The sequence below is a fragment of the Oncorhynchus masou genome, chromosome 5 (assembly GCF_036934945.1).
Source record: "Oncorhynchus masou masou isolate Uvic2021 chromosome 5, UVic_Omas_1.1, whole genome shotgun sequence".
Taxonomy (NCBI): domain Eukaryota; kingdom Metazoa; phylum Chordata; class Actinopteri; order Salmoniformes; family Salmonidae; genus Oncorhynchus; species Oncorhynchus masou.
Genome location: NC_088216.1, coordinates 22,628,839 through 22,646,741, shown reverse-complemented (window position 1 = coordinate 22,646,741; position 17,903 = coordinate 22,628,839). Strand labels below are relative to the sequence as shown.

Here is a 17,903-nt window from a genome sequence, read left to right as displayed (position 1 = left end):
ACCATTTCAATAGAATGTTTATGATGTCACTGCGACAACTGTTGATAGATGTAGCTGGTAAATTCGCTCTGGCTATCTACTCCGATTTTAGAGCACTCTCATCTGTGTGTTCCAGAGCGCAGAATAACTGACAAATTTATGACCATTCAACACTCGTTGAATATGGGTGGTGTCAGTAAACATTGGCAAAACATGTTTATTGTTACAGCAGCACAGTTGCAGTCACCAAAACTCTGGATAACATAACAAAGTGCCTAACCAGCTTTCCTAGGGCGAGTAAAATGGTCAGAGTGAGCTGTTTGTGTCTGGAAGTAGCTAGCAAGCTAGCCAACGGTAGCCAGAACTCTTGGTTCATCCCTACTTTTCAGCCAGAGTGTCCAGTATGTTCTCCGAGAGCAAAACGCCTTGAATCTACAAACGGACAATCTGACAACGCTCTGAGTTTACAACCCTCTGAGTTTACGAACGCCCAGAGCACACTCGCCCAGAGCACACACTTAAATTTAGAAACACACCCGTTGTATAAACCAGGCATTAGTCTTGAAATCTTTCGTTGTTTAGCACACAGCCTCTCATGTGAATCCTTAAAGAGATGGTTGGGGCTAAAGCTTAAAAGGGTGTGAACAGTGCTGAATGGGTGTAGACAAAGAAAAGTTCTCCAGTAGGTACAAAAAGATTCAAGGGCCATTTTCTCAAAAGTGAGGTTACAAGATTATCACCTTTCAAAGCACAATTACTTTCCCAATGTTCCTCTGTAGTCTATGATATACCATTTTCTAGCTCTGAGTCTCTACTTTTAAGCAATGTAAAAAACACAATTTCAAATGTTGCTACATAAGACCGAATCGAGCCGGTTGGTCACATATGCTGCAGGGCAACAATCAACTGTACTTGTTTGATTGACTTCATAAAGTAGGAGATCTAAAATTGGATTTCAAGCCAATAGTATTTGATTGTTACGTTTAATGGTGACGTACTTTAGGATACATACTTCAGTTGTTTTTGGGTTTCATTAAACTTTAGCTATTAATAAACTTAAATATTTTTTTTCACTAATGTTCTTGCTCCTGTGGTCAAAGATATGTAGGAAAAACAAGACTACAGTCACAGAAAAGTTATCTGAGGTTCTTATTATCTATCCTACTGCCTTCTTTCATCTGAACCCTGGAAGCAAGATATCACAACTGACCTCTCTTTCGCCACCAAAACATCCTCATTCATTAACGGTCCAATGCAGCCATTTTATCTCAATGTCACCAGGAAGGCCAAAACTCCATTCCACCACAACGTGCTTAAGTTTCAGGAAGTCTATTGAAACAGCTCTTACATTAAATGAACATTATCAGAATTTTCACAATTTCACAGTATTATTCAATAGCGTGGACATACTGTATATATAAAACACAGATAAATCATGTTTTTGACTGGATTGGTCCTTTATCACCCCAATAGCACCCTAATACATAATGGCAGAATCTCCTCCCAACTGAAATAGGACATGTGGAGCTATGGAAATGGTAATGGCGTATTATAGACACTGTGTCCTGAACAATTACTATAAGTCACTTTTACAACACCTAATTAAGTCTCCTATGAATTCCTTAAGCATTTATGTACAGTACTCTAAATCAAACCGTACCTGTTGACAGTGCCTTGGCTCTGACTAGAGAGGGAGAGAAGGTGATGGGACAATTTTGTCTGGAATTAATGGAGCCAGGAGAATGCAACGCGGCGGTGCTGGAGACTAACCTATGGAGGAGAGTATGTGAAAGTGTATGCAAATGAACCATCTGGATTGTTTGAACTGCCTGGGTGTTGGGGAATAAGAGGTCTCTGCTCCGGAGCACAATCTACTGCATCACGTGTCACCCCTTCCCTTGTATGTTCTATAGAAATAAGACCGTGTTCAGTCCCAAATAGCACCCTATTCCCTATATAGTGGACTACTTTTGACCAGAGCTCCATGAGGAATATGGTGCCTTTTGGGATGTATACTATGTCCTTATACTGTACAGTAGAGCTGAAACTCTGTAACGAACTCCAGAGAATGATGTAGTTAATTTGACAGTTATGTTTGAAACTGATGAACAATACTGGAAATGGAATTTGACCTGATGATACTGTATGGATGTCCATAATGTGTGTTAGGTGCCATGCTGTCACTGAAGTAAGAATATTGTGGTAGGCCGATGTGTCAAAATTAATTGCATAATGTTGAAATCCCAGTCTTACAGACTTATAGACCTGTAATACATATTACAGCACAGCATGAATTAACCTATAAAGTAATAATCTTCAGAGCTTGATGACACATACAAATGAAACACGCAACAATGGCAACAGCATGTATTCTCATATAGCATACCGTCACACTAAAAATGTAAGTGGAAAATCTAAAGTTGCTAGTAGTATACACTTGCCAAATAAAACAATTATCTCATGAGATGAACTTCAAACTCTAATGGAGTCCACTTTACTGTAAAACCAATACCAATCCCCTCTCGCATTACCCACCACCGGATCTTAATGGGGCAAACATCTGCACTACCGCTGTACAATAACAAATGATAGCAGCGTTAAAACGGCGCTGCAACTGCTTTCCGTTCACAATGTCACCAAATGTGTCATCTCTTGGTGGGGAGGAATGATGGCTGTTGAGCTCAGTCATCTATTCCGCTCGGTTGGATTCGCTCTGCAAACTCATCAACAACAACCTCCACCTAGAGATTTTAAAAAGGTCCATGTTGTGTAAGTAAGTATATTACTTTTTTTAACTAGGCAAGTCAGTTAAGAACAAATTCTTATTTTCAGTGACGGCCTAGGAACAGTGGGTTAACTGCCTGTTCAGGGGCAGAGTGACAGATTTGTACCTTGTCAGCTGGGGGGGTTTGAACTTGCAACCTTCTGGTTACTAGTCCAACGCTCTAACCACTAGGCCACCCTGCCGCCCCATGTGTAGACTGTGAAAAAAATGTGGTGATTCACAATGCTAATTAATAATACCCAACTAAGTACTTAGGCTCGGTATGTCTGCATTGTTATCCAATTAGGCATAATTGCGCTGTGAAGTGCTATGAGGTAAACGCAGAGAAAATGACACTATTAGTTCACTGCTAAAGGCAATATGGGCACTTATTAGTCCATTGTTAAAGGCAAAATGGAGGTCTGCATTGTCATTGTCATGACAGTGTGTTTCAAATTAAAGTCCATTAAAGGTGTCCTGAGAGAACATGCTGGGTCCAGTGAACCACAAGGGGAGTCGACTTGTTGCAGCTTCAGCTGACATATGGGCTGAGCACTAAAGATACCTGCCATCTGGAGGGGCATTGAGCTGAGAAATGCACCACAGTGGAGGAGGAGGCGGAGCAGACATGTTGTCTCTGGACCAACAATACCTTGCAGGGTCTCATCCAGGTCTAAGGGGGGTGGGAGAAGGGAGACACTGCAGTGGTGGTGGAGGCCATTTTAATTTAGATCAGCACATACTGTTAGTAAATTAATAGACAGGAGTGTGTTTTTATTGTGGAGGAACCATTTTGGGGTCAGACTCCACAGCACCTTGCTGGTCGGATCATGACAAAGTGGGCCTATGCACTGCGGTGTTGGAGACTGTGGAGGCCATTTTGGCTCAAGATCAACATCACCTTCCAGGATCAATTTATGAGGAGGAGTGAAACTGCTGACATAAGGAAGTAATTTTGTCATACAGTGTGTTCCATTGCAGGGTTTGCACCGCATTATATAATACAACCACAGTTGGATACTAAACTTTTACTACCTGGCTACAGGTCCGGGAACACACAAACAGGGCAGATGCTGTTGCTTCTGCTAACACAACACAAGCTCTTTAATCAGAAAAATGGTTTACTGCTCTCTCTGTCTGTACTATAGTGCATCTATTTAAGTCTTGTCGATGACAGAAACGGGAGGTTTTAGAATGAAGAATCAGTATTGAGCAGCAGAAAGGTGTCAGCTGCAGATTACAATGACAAGAGATGATCCTGTAAGTGAAAGCGCTCTGGGATTTATAAATTCACTGACTCCTATCAGACAAGGATTGATTTAAACCAGCTTATCTGAAGGAGACTCCTCCAACGACAAGAGCTGAAACCCATCCACAAAAAGGCAATATCCCACATATTACTATTATTACCACAGAATAGAAGTTTTATGCATTTTTAAACAGTCAATTTAATTCAAACGAAGACAGAAAAACCCATTTTTTTAATGTATTTTCTCGCTCTGCATACGTTATTGAGAGAGATGTCCCTCGTTGCATTTGGGCTAACGTTTAGTGGCGATACAATTCTGTGTAGAAAATAATTAATTACATACATTTGCATCATTAGGGTGGATTAAGTCAAGCAGTGTTTGCTTAAAGAAGGACTGGAGGGACTGTGTGGCAGGCTCAACAAGGCTGATTCCTACCATTTCCTGAGTGGTTTTTGGTAGCTGCTCGCCTGGGAGATTGGATTGGAGAAAAATGATCCAGTCAGCTAAGTGCCAACAGCCATCATTCGTTACATATATTTGTGTTTTGAAAAGCAAAAACAATGGCAAGCAACAAATGTTGGAGAAACCTAATCGACAAGGTTAATGAGGTAGAAAGTGTCAAGAGAACGACCACACATGTTGTTTTGATGATATAACAGCTTAGCGATTAGCAACATTTTACCTCTCCCTGAGCCTTCTCCATTTACACAACTTAGTTCTGCCACAAAAGTTATGTGCCCATTTTCCTCAACAATCAGAGTGTGATTTTCTCATTTCCCAGCCTGCCTCTCTCTCCAGACTGATTATACCTCCAAATCCTAAGACCCTGACAGACTGACGATGGGTGTGTCCAGATGTGGGCCACACCTCTTCAGTATGCTCTCTGTGAAACCAGGAGAAGCCAACAAACTATCCTTCAGAAATGTTCACATGCCCTTGAAGTGTATGGTTTGCTCTGGGCTGAACTCAACTCCGGTTCATGGCTTTATCTGAATAACAGAGAGAGGATGATAGGAGGAGGGGGAGGGGGGATAGGGGTCCATCTATCACTCTACTCAGGATGAGACAAAAAGGTACAATGTACATTTCAGGCTGTTCCCGCTTTCATTATATAGCCCCCATTACTTTAATTTGCTCCCCATCCAAAATGCACACTGTTGTTTCTTAAAATCACTATTCTTGTACTTCCAGGTCACCTTGCTCTCTAAGTTAGTGTACCGTACAATTGAACAACATGTCGTATCTTATTGGGTTTCAGAGGATATTCCCTTCCAGCAATGACCTGCATCACACAAACTGGTACACTACAAAGTAGGCTGTACCATTTGTAATGTTGCAAATGGACATGGCAGTTATGTCATTCCAGATTTAGATATGAACCTATCGTTTAGTAGTCTGCCGTACAAAATACTATATAGCAACATCAACCTTTCAATACGGCATATTCCATGCACTCGCATGTTTAGTATTGTATTGAGCATGAAAACAAACATTGTGTATGACAACATCAAAATTACTTCGAGCAACAAATACTGTTTAGTTTTTTTCCGACATCATTGCCCGCACAATAGAACAGCAGATGATGTGCTTTGATTTATTTTTTACTGCGATGCTGGATGTTCCTCCCCTCTGTTACTTCAACTAAACAAAAGCAATAACACATGTGCTGGGTGGAACAGTGGCACTTTTTCTCCTTATGGTGAGTTCAGCTTTACAATAAGCTTGGGACTATATATTTCTATATACAGTATACTGTAGACGTTCTGGTTTATATCTCCATGGTGGCACGATGAACATATTAACACCCCAACATGCATGTTATTAACGTGACAACTGTCTTGCCATGGACCTCCAATGGGATTTCCTAACACATAGGGAATGAACTAACAGTATTATACCAAACCCAAAATGGACCCTGTCATATTCAGTCACCCATTACCATTAGTCAACCGGTTGAGTAATTCAACTTACCACATTATGCCAAAGACAACAAAATGGCACAAGGATGTAATTAATGATAATTCTTTCATAAAAATCTTACGGAATCAATATTATGCCACTACTCCTCAGGACATATGGTAGATTTTCTCTGAGAGAGGATAGGTGGAGACCGCATAATGATGAGACACTTAGTTTCACTACTGTACCCGATTTATAGGCTCCTGGGCAAGTTACGATAATTAGGGAATATGTGGGGAAGTAGACGGGGGTACGACTAGAGCTGGGGGTAGGTGGAAGGGAAATTACATCAAGGTTTTTTCTGGTGAACGCAACACTTTTGAACTATAGATCTTTGATCCTCCCTCCGCACTATTTGTGCAATGGCATTTCGTGCAATGACGACTCCATATAATTTCACACTCCAATTAGTACAATACTAATGTTGTCCTAAAGAGCCAATCTCCGGGCCACATTAAACAAATAAGTTCTGAGCCTCAAGGGCATCAAAGGTTTCCCATCCAAAACAAAATTGGCACTGAATGCATGTCTAAGTGGAATATATGTGGGAAAGGAATTGCAGCGGAGTGCGAATGAAAAGGCAAATGAAAAAGTATTCCCCTGGCATTTGATTGTGTTTGGTTATTAATCTCATGGGAAAGGTAGATAATTACTCCCAGGTGTGTAGCATAACACTACAGGCTAGATATACTGGAATTGACCCTCTGGAAAAGTAATATCAATAATGTAGAGTACACCTTTGCGGGTACAATTTGGCTTGCTGTCCAAATCTACGGTATGAGGCAGAATCGCCCAGATTTGGTATCTTATTGGAAGTTTTAGCACAGACCAACTCTGCTCTACTGCGACAGAGTATAGTAGTCTGTATCGACAAAGTATAGACCATCTCCAGTATAGTCAAACTCCACTATAGACCAACTCCACTATAGACCAACTCCAGTATAGTCCAACTCCAGTATAGTCAAACTCCAGTATAGTCAAACTCCACTATGGACCAACTCCACTATGGACCAACTCCACTATGGACCAACTCCACTATGGACCAACTCCACTATGGACCAACTCCACTATGGACCAACTCCACTATAGACCAACTCCACTATAGACCAACTCCACTATAGACCAACTCCACTATAGACCAACTCCACTATAGACCAACTCCACTATAGACCAACTCCACTATAGACCAACTCCACTATAGACCAACTCCACTATAGACCAACTCCAGAATAGACCAACTCCAGAATAGACCAACTCCAGAATAGACCAACTCCAGAATAGACCAACTCCAGAATAGACCAACTCCAGTATAGTCCAACTCCAGTATAGTCCAACTCCAGTATAGTCCAACTCCAGTATAGTCCAACTCCAGTATAGTCCAACTCCAGTATAGTCCAACTCCAGTATAGTCCATCTCCAGTATAGTCCAACTCCAGTATAGACCAACTCCAGTATAGACCAACTCCAGTATAGACCAACTCCAGTATAGTCCAACTCCAGTATAGTCCAACTCCAGTATAGTCCAACTCCAGTATAGACCAACTCCAGTCCACATCAACATTCCACTGAAAGAGGAAGCTGCTTTGATAATCCCCTATTTCTAACAGATGATGAGGAAACCAATACTGTTGGCTGGCAGCTTCAAATGACCATAAACACTAATGGTTTCAAAATGACCATCCCTTTCACTATCGCTCTCCCTCAGAGAGAGACTTTATTATACTGATAAACAAGAAAAAAATGCAGACCGAGTCATGTTAGTGACATATGAAAGTGGAGCCGGCCACAGAACGAGGCTGTTGGACTGTAGTTAGGAGGCGAGGTTCAGCAAAAGGCAGAATCCATCACGCTGACTATTATTTCTTCCCCACAGAAAAATGCTGGAAGGATAGCAGCTCTGACACTGATACCCAGCTGATCCTATTTGCAGAGGTAAATGTCAGCCTTGTCCCTGGCCGAGATACTGAGATACACACTCTGACTTCTGTCTGTGACGGAGGAGAAGAGGGGGATCAAAAGGCAGGGACAGGGTGAAACAAGAGAGGGAGTGGGAGAAGAGTAATAAAGTGTCAGATCACCATCAGTGCACGTTCAGGGAAGGGACGTATGCAAACTGTGTTTCTCCCTCACTGTCACTGTAATATGGGCCAATTTGTTTCACTAAAATTAGGCGATTTTGACCCAGTGTCAAAGAGATCTCAGATAGTTGGGGTTTGGAGGGTAAACTGAGGGAAAGAAGTGAGAATATTCTGGAGGCCCTGTTTCAAAACAGGTAAACAAACTTCAATTAATCATCTTCTCTCCCACTCCCTGTCACACACACACACCCTTCTACACACACACACCGTATCCCACCCACATGATTTGACAGCAGAATACCAATAAACTGACAGCTCCCCCCACATAAAGGTTATGACGATCCTGAAATATCAAAGCCTTCAGGTGAGTGGATAGGAATTCTAAATACACCCTGTGGACGTGTGGTCTTCACCAAGGGCAAGGAGGGCTACTCATAAGACATAACCCAATACCCAATAACCCAGTATCTGTATGAAGGTAGCCTGCCTTAGCCTTGCAACTGGGGCTTGGAATGCAATACAGAGCTGCCCATTGTAAAAAGACAAAAGGATGTCATACCCACTTACAGTCAGGTACAAAATATTTGACACCTTTTGAGAAAGATGATCAAAACAATACTATATTCAACAAATAATACAAAATACTGAGCAATAAAAAAAAAGTAGATGATATGGTTTGCATGGCTAATGAGCTAAATGTTCATGTCATCTGATCGTGGCACAGCTTACATTTGTTGGATAAGATGAAAAGAAGATATTTGGCCATATACACAAGCAGTGGGTTTGGTGTCTTAAGAAAGATGCATATGAAGAGAAGAACCCCATACCTGTAAAATAAATGGTGGATCTTTGACGTTATGGGGATATTTGTCTTCCACTGGTCCTGTGGTCCTTGTTAAGGTCAGCGCATCATGAACTTTACCCAGTACCAGGACATTGTAGCAAAAAACATGTTTGTCTCTGCCTGGAGGCTGAAACTTGGCCGCAAGTGGATCTCTAGTAAGATAGTAATCTCAAGCACACATGAAAATTCATTAATGGTTGGTTACATGGTGGTTACAATCTGTGGTGTGAATTGAAGAGGCAGTCCATCAACTGGGGCTTTAAACTCAATATAAATTGGCCATCACATGATGAAAAACCAAAAGGATGTCACACCTCCACCATATCACCAAAGGAACACAGGTGTATGGCAAGAAAGGCAGAGCAATGACAAAAAGTTGTGTTTCTCAAACACGCAACAATCTGTTTCCTTGATGTTGGCACATGGTCTCCTCACTCCTTTCTCTATTAAACAGCACACCTCCATCCATCTGCAATTGTGACAATGCATACATCCTCCAAACAAACACCTCCAGATGTATCCTCAGCAGGAAGACCCCCCTACACAACACCTTCTCCAGCTTTATCCTCACCAGGAATACCCCCCTCCACAACACCTTCCCCAGCTTTATCCTCAGCAGGAAGACCCCCCCCCCCACAACACATTCTCCAGCTTGATCCTCACCAGGAAGAGCCCCCTCCACAACACCTTCCCCAGCTTTATCCTCACCAGGAAGACCCCCCTCCACAACACCTTCTCCAGCTTTATCCTCACCAGGAATACCCCCCTCCACAACACCTTCCCCAGCTTTATCCTCACCAGGAATACCCCCCTCCACAACACCTTCTCCAGCTTTATCCTCACCAGGAATACCCCCCTCCACAACACCTTCCCCAGCTTTATCCTCACCAGGAATACCCCCTCCACAACACCTTCTCCAGCTTTATCCTCACCAGGAATACCCCCCTCCACAACACCTTCCCCAGCTTTATCCTCACCAGGAAGACCCCCCTCCACAACACCTTCTCCAGTATCCTCACCAGGAATACCCCCCTCCACAACACCTTCTCCAGCTTTATCCTCAGCAGGAAGACCCCCCCTCCACAACACCTTCTCCAGCTTTATACTCAGCAGGAAGACCCCCCCCCCCCTCCACAACATCTTCTCCAGGTTTATCCTCATCAGGAAGACCCCCCTCCACAGCACATTCTCCAGCTTTATCCTGAGCAGGAAGACCCCCCTCCACAACACCTTCTCCAGCTTTATCTTCACCAGGAAGACCCCCCTCCACATCACCTTCTCCAGGTTTATCCTCAGCAGGACCCCCTCCCCCTCCACAACATATTCTCCAGCTTGATCCTCAGCAGGAAGATCCCCCCACCTCCACAACACCTTCTCCAGCTTTATCCTCACCAGGAAGACCCCCCCTCCACAACACCTTCTCCAATTTATACTCAGCAGGACGACCCCCTCCATCCCCCCCCCTCCACAACATCTTCTCCAGGTTTATCCTCACCAGGAAGACCCCCCTCCACAGCACCATCTCCAGCTTTATCCTCAGCAGGAAGACCCCCTCCACAACACATTCTCCAGCTTTATCCTCACCAGGAAGACCCCCTCCACAACACCTTCTCCAGCTTTATCCTCACCAGGAAGACCCCCTCCACAACACCTTCTCCAGCTTTATCCTCACCAGGAAGACCCCCTCCACAACACCTTCTCCAGCTTTATCCTCACCAGGAAGACCCCCTCCACAACACCTTCTCCAGCTTTATCCTCAGCAGGAAGACCCCCTCCACAACACCTTCTCCAGCTTTATCCTCACCAGGAAGACCCCCCTCCACAACACCTTCTCCAGCTTTATCCTCAGCAGGAAGACCCCCCCCCCCTCCACATCACCTTCTCCAGGTTTATCCTCAGCAGGACCCCCTCCCCCTCCACAACATATTCTCCAGCTTGATCCTCAGCAGGAAGAGCAGGAAGACCCCCCCCCACCTCCACAACACCTTCTCCGGCTTTATCCTCAGCAGGAAGACCCCCCTCCACAGCACATTCTACAGCATTATCCTCAGCAGGAAGACCACACTGCAAAACACTTTCTACAGCTTCATCCTGAACAGGAAGACCCCCCTCCACAACACCTTCTCCAGCTTTATCCTCAGCAGGAAGACCCCCCCCTCCACATCACCTTCTCCAGCTTTATCCTCATTAGGAAGACCCCCTCCACACCACCTTCTCCAGCTTTATCCTCAGCAGGAAGACCCCCCTCCACAACACCTTCTCCAGCTTTATCCTCACCAGGAAGACCCCCCTCCACAACACCTTCTCCAGCTTTATCCTCAGCAGGAAGACCCCCCCTCCACATCACCTTCACCAGGTTTATCCTCAGCAGGACGCCCCCCCCCCCTCCACAACACATTCTCCAGCTTGATCCTCAGCAGGAAGATCCCTCCCCTCCACAACACCTTCTCCAGCTTTATCCTCAGCAGGAAGACCCCCCCCCTCCACATCACCTTCTCCAGCTTTATCCTCACCAGGAAGACCCCCTCCACAACACCTTCTCCAGCTTTATCCTCACCAGGAAGACCACCCTCCACAACACCTTCTCCAGCTGTATCCTCAGCAGGAAGAACCCCCCTCCACATCACCTTCACCAGGTTTATCCTCAGCAGGACCCCCCCCCCTCCACAACACATTCTCCAGCTTTATCCTCAGCAGGAAGACCCCCCTCCACATCACCTTCTCCAGGTTTATCGTCAGCAGGAAGACCCCCCTCCACAGCACATTCTCCAGCATTATCCTCAGCAGGAAGACCACACTGCAAAACACTTTCTCCAGCTTCATCCTGAACAGGAAGACCCCCCTCCACAACACATTCTCCAGCTTTATCCTCAGCAGTAAGACCCCCCCTCCACAACACCTTCTCCAGCTTTATCCTGAGCAGGAAGACCCCCCCCACAACACATTCTCCAGCTTTATCCTCACCAGGAAGACCCCCTCCACAACACCTTCTCCAGCTTGATCCTCACCAGGAAGACCCCCCCACAACACATTCTCCAGCTTTATCCTCACCAGGAAGACCCCCTCCACAACACCTTCTCCAGCTTGATCCTCACCAGGAAGAAGACCCCCCTCCACAACACCTTCTCCAGCTTTATCCTCACCAGGAATACCCCCCTCCACAACACCTTCTCCAGCTGTATCCTCAGCAGGAATACCCCCCTCCACAACACCTTCTCCAGCTTTATCCTCAGCAGGAAGATTCCCCCCCCACAACACCTTCTCCAGCTGTATCCTCAGCAGGAATACCCCCCTCCACAACACCTTCTCCAGCTTTATCCTCAGCAGGAAGACCCCCCCCCACAACACCTTCTCCAGGTTTATCCTCAGCAGGAAGACCCCCCCCCCTCCACAACACATTCTCTGGCTTTATCCTCAGCAGGAAGAACCCCCCCCTCCACATCACCTTCTCCAGGTTTATCCTCAGCAGGAAGACCCCCCCACAACACCTTCTCCAGGTTTATCCTCAGCAGGAAGACCCCCCTCCACAACACCTTCTCCAGCTTTATCGTCAGCAGGAAGACCCCCCTCCACAGCACATTCTCCAGCATTATCCTCAGCAGGAAGACCACACTGCAAAACACTTTCTCCAGCTTCATCCTGAACAGGAAGACCCCCCTCCACAACACCTTCTCCAGCTTTATCCTCAGCAGTAAGACCCCCCCTCCACAACACCTTCTCCAGCTTTATCCTGAGCAGGAAGACCCCCCCCCCCCCCACAACACATTCTCCAGCTTTATCCTCAGCAGGAAGACCCACCTCCACAACACCTTCTCTGGCTTTATCCTGAGCAGGAAGACCCCCCCCCCACAACACATTCTCCAGATTTATCCTCACCAGGAAGACCCCCCTCCACAACACCTTCTCCAGCTTGATCCTCACCAGGAAGACCCCCTCCACAACACCTTCTCCAGCTTTATCCTCACCAGGAATACCCCCCTCCACAACACCTTCTCCAGCTGTATCCTCAGCAGGAATACCCCCCTCCACAACACCTTCTCCAGCTGTATCCTCACCAGGAATACCCCCCTCCACAACACCTACTCCAGCTTTATCCTCAGCAGGACGCCCCCCCCCCTCCACAACACCTTCTCCAGCTTTATCCTCAGCAGGAAGACCCCCCCCCCTCCATAACACCTTCTCCAGGTTTATCCTCAGCAGGAAGACCCCCCTCCACAACACCTTCTCCAGCTTTATCCTCAGCAGTAAGACCCCCCTCCACAACACCTTCTCCGGCTTTATCCTGAGCAGGAAGACCCCCCCCCACAACACATTCTCCAGCTTTATCCTCACCAGGAAGACCCCCCTCCACAACACCTTCTCCAGCTTGATCCTCACCAGGAAGACCCCCCTCCACAACACCTTCTCCAGCTTTATCCTCACCAGGAATACCCCCCTCCACAACACCTTCTCCAGCTGTATCCTCACCAGGAATACCCCCCTCCACAACACCTTCTCCAGCTTTATCCTCAGCAGGAAGATTCCCCCTCCACAACACCTTCTCCAGCTTTATCCTCAGCAGGAAGACCACACTGCAAAACCCTTTCTCCAGGTTTATCCTGAGCAGGAAACCCCCCCTCCACAACTCCTTCTCCAGCTTTATCCTCACCAGGAAGAATCCACTCCACAACTCCATTTAGTTATAGTTAATTGTATTATAATCTTTTTGGCTTCAAGCCATCCTTCCCCCACCTGACTAATGACACTAATCCTGCTATCTGTAACAGACAACAAACCTAATGCAGACAAGGGGCTAATCAAATCCCTTTACGCACTGTAGGGCAAGTGAGTTAGAGACCGGAGAAGTCACAAATAAACCTGAGATACACCAAGGCTTTATTCTTGTGGCGCTGTCTGGCTAAACTGATTGTTTCTCCCAGTGGTAGGAATTAAAAAATAACCACATAATGAGTTGGTGACGTTCGCTTCAAACGGTACTTAGGCGTTGTGTTGAGTTGCCTGCAATGTTATGGTGGTGCCGGGTGACTAGGCTTCAAATGGCGTATGCAGTTTATCCAAATTAATTTGTGGTGAGTTATTTTTTTTTTTTATTATCTTGGAACGTTGGATACTGTGAACTCGTTTGACCGTGTGAAGAAATGTGACTTGTTTCTGTTGATACATCTGAGGTGAAAAGTGATTTGCTCACTTTTTTCAAAGGTTGAAAGGAAGTGTGAATAAATACATCTCCAACATGTCAACTATCTAAGAGCAGCATGATTTGGTTGTTGTACCGAATGCGGTGAACTGACGTTCTTCATCTGACATTGTGCGCCTGACTGGGAGACTAAAGGGGGCTGACAGGAACATTCTTTGGGAAAAACAAAGTTATGTCAGCCACCTGGGGTTCTCCTCTTGACATTCACAAAACTAAATGATATGAACATTAATTGGGGAAAACAAAGTTATGTCAGCCACCTGGGGTTCTCCTCTTGACATACACAAAACTAAAATATTTGAACACCAGAAACCTGAATAAGGGTGTCATAAAACACAGGGAACACTTGTATTAAAAGACTGGTGCTAAGGGAGCTAAGGTTGAACTTAAACAGGCTAGATATTGTTAGGCTTCATCATAGACTGGCAATAGATAAATAGACAAAAACTGAAACATTTTTTCAAAATCAATGTTTTATGTCTGTCTGTGCTAATGTCATTTTATCTACACTGGCAGCTTTTTCTGAGGGAAATTGTCTGCTCTCATTAACACTTCTAACTACATAATGAAACCAAAACCACATATCCCCAGGTGACCACAGTAATTGCAATGGGTACTGAATACTTGAACTCAACACTCCCACAAAGTTAATGTTTTGATGAACATTTCCATTACACAATACATTAGCGACCCAAGGCCTTGTCTCGCAGGTCCAACGAGGTGTGTGAGCCGACATACAAAATGTTAAGAATGGAAAATAACTGAAATTGAAGGGACTTGAGTTTTTTAAAAGGTTAGTCTTCACTTCTCCCTTGAGACTTCCACCACTAGCTTCCTAACCCTTCCCAAACCCAATAAAATCTCAGACTTTAAATCCATTCAGAAAAATATAATCTTTGCTTTCTCACTTTGAATCTTACGGCAGGGAGGGTGTGACATGAATAACTGAACTGCACTAAAAAACCTGGGCCTGACGTTGTCTAGCATAACAGCTCTTGTCAAAAGATTTATAAGACAAGCAGCTCAAAAACTGAAGTCAATTAGGAGACTTGAACAGTTCAAAAGCCCCAGAGGAATAAGAAGAAAAAAAGTTCTGTATTATGTTGAGTTCTTTAAGTGCTTTCCACCCTCATACTTTTTTGAGATGTGTCACAGACACTCTAATTGTAGCGCCCTCAGTCAGAGAGAAAGAGAGAGAGAGAGGAACAGCTACATCAATAGTAATCATTCCTTTACACTGCCCACACATTCTGAGATAAGAGTCAAGAGAGGTCATCCAGAGTTCAAGAACTCTAAATTGAACAGCTTACTCCTGACATTGAGTAAAGAGATAGATGTTGACCTGCATTGAATACAAAAAGACTGTCATCTGCCAAATCTTGTGACAGAGCTGTTTGAATATAAAAAAAAGTAAATGTCCACAAAGGTATGTCTTCTGAGAGTGTTTCATGTCCACAAAGCTATTTATTCTGAGGGTGTTCCATGTCCACAAAGCTATTTATTCTGAGGGTGTTCCATGTCCACAAAGCTATTTATTCTGAGAGTGTTCCATGTCCACAAAGCTATTTATTCTGAGAGTGTTCCATGTCCATAAAGCTATTTATTCTGAGGGTGTTCCATGTCCACAAAGCTATTTATTCTGAGGGTGTTCCATGTCCACAAAGCTATTTATTCTGAGAGTGTTCCATGTCCACAAAGGTATGTATTTTGAGAGTGTTCCATGTCCACAAAGCTATTTATTCTGAGAGTGTTCCCTGTCCACAAAGGTCCATCCTTTTAATGCAAACAAATTATCACCAACATCTATAGTGTACATTAAACAGCCCTAAAGGTTCTGTTACAAACTAGTGTAGTCCACATTCTAAAACAAAGGCCATCACAGACCAAAAGCTTAGCAAATTACAACCTTTGGATCGGTCCAGGTTTCATTGTTAGGACTGATATTGGGGTCAGTTAGCAACCCAGGTTTCAGTCTTCTCCCTCCTCCACCTCAACCAGACTCCCCTGTGTGATAGCCATCTTGGTAGCTAGGTAAGACTCATTGGCCATAATGGTAGGTCTTCTTCAAGGGGGGTTATATGGGATATGACCTGTGTGTGAATGGGGGGTACAGAGCTCTCCTCGCTCTCCTCAACATGAGACCACTGTACAGGGAAGGTTACAGATGAGAGCACTGGTGTATAGGACTGCATTGTCACTGTATGTGGTTTGCAGACCAATTGTGCTGACATCTTCTAATGAATATTAGAATGTTCCATAGCAGTTACAAGTAAAGTTACTGTGTAATTGTAATCAGGTTATAACACAAACATGTCCATTGCATCTAACTAAATTGCCATGTCAATTAAATAAGGTAAAATCTAAATAAAGTATCATCAAATGGATAACAATAATCACAATTCTAATCAAAACTTCCAGAAGGTAAATAAATCATTAAATCACGGCAGAAGAATATTCAACTAACCAATAAGGCACCGTTGGAACAGGGATGGAATTAAGTTAAAACATCAACAGCTTGGAGCTTTATCCGACTGTGTAACTCAGTTCAAAATCCAAAGCATACTGTATCAAACAACCAACTGTGGTGAAAAAACGACATGAAGCTCACCTTCTGGTCGTGGCTGTAGGCTAGGGCCCAATCCTCCTGTGTCGGATGGAAAAGAAGGCTTAGAATGTAGAAGCTGAGGCGGTATTTCTGGTAGCTCGCTCCTTCATCCGAGCTGATGAGCACACTGCTCTCAAACTCAGGGTCTGTCAGCACCATTATCTGGAAGATAGGGAGAGGGGGGTGGGATGGAGAGAGAGAGAAGAGGGGTGAGGGTGAGAGAGGAAGATTGAGAGAGAGAGCGAGAGAGAGAGAGAGAGATAGACAGAGAGAGAGAGATCAAGGGATTAGCCATGCCAGCACTCAAGGTCTGGTGGTTGGCATGCAACATGCTGCTACTAGCACTACACCTTCACTTTGTTTTAAACTTAATTTTACAAATGTGCCTCTCGCGCTCTGTTGCCATGGTTTTTTGGCCTCTTCCAGTGCACTCACAGGTCTGTTCTTTGGTGCACTTTGGCTTCCACTCACCTCCCTCCAGATATATTCCCTTTAATGAGATAGAGGTGGTTCAGAATGCCCCTGTGGACCTATAAGTCAACCATGAGGGGCCACAACACAACTACAACAATAAGTTGCTATGTTAAAGAATAGGATAAGTTTTAAGAATATACTGTTACTCAATAGCCTGTTATGCTATGGTATTCTGTAACACACCTGTGTCGCCAGAGAGAACTCCACAACTTTCCGTTTACCAAGCATGACTACAAGTCAAGGCAATGCAATTTGTTTTGAACAATATCTAAATCTGTGATAAGAAAGAACAAATATTTGTGCAATTAAGAATAATGTCTTAGTGGAATGCTCAATGTTACCACAGAGGTAGGAATTCTATTTCCATGTTAGGAATAGTACAGTCTCTACTTTCATTTTGCCATGAATTCAGTGAAAATGTAAATGTTTTGTTGCATATTTGTTAGAAATGAGCCTCATGAGAAAGGAACAACAGAGCAAGATCTGTAAAACTAAAATCATAATAGGAACACAAATGTACGGTACATATTAAGTATAATTCTGTAAATAAGAGTACATGCTCATAGTATAAAACCTAAGATTCTGTGAAAGTACACACCATTGACAACTTATTTAAGATAAAGCTGTCACGTTGGTATGAATGATTCGGGAGACAGACGCAGGAATGTGTAATAGGTTTTTTTTAAGCCCAAATTACAGTGTGCCGTGTAAATGCACGGGAACAAAGACCAAACAAACACTAAACAAAACACA

The 17,903-nt window shown here is 44.3% G+C and overlaps 1 protein-coding gene across 1 annotated transcript in view; it reads right to left on the bottom strand.

Moving 5' to 3' along the window:
• LOC135537176 (VPS10 domain-containing receptor SorCS3-like) overlaps positions 1-17,903 on the bottom strand; it is a 225,431-nt gene that overhangs the window by 56,398 nt on the left and 151,130 nt on the right. Inside the window, exon 4 of the mRNA XM_064963385.1 lies at positions 16,680-16,838. Coding sequence (XP_064819457.1) covers positions 16,680-16,838 — 159 coding nt within the window. The remainder of the gene's footprint in view (positions 1-16,679; positions 16,839-17,903) is intronic.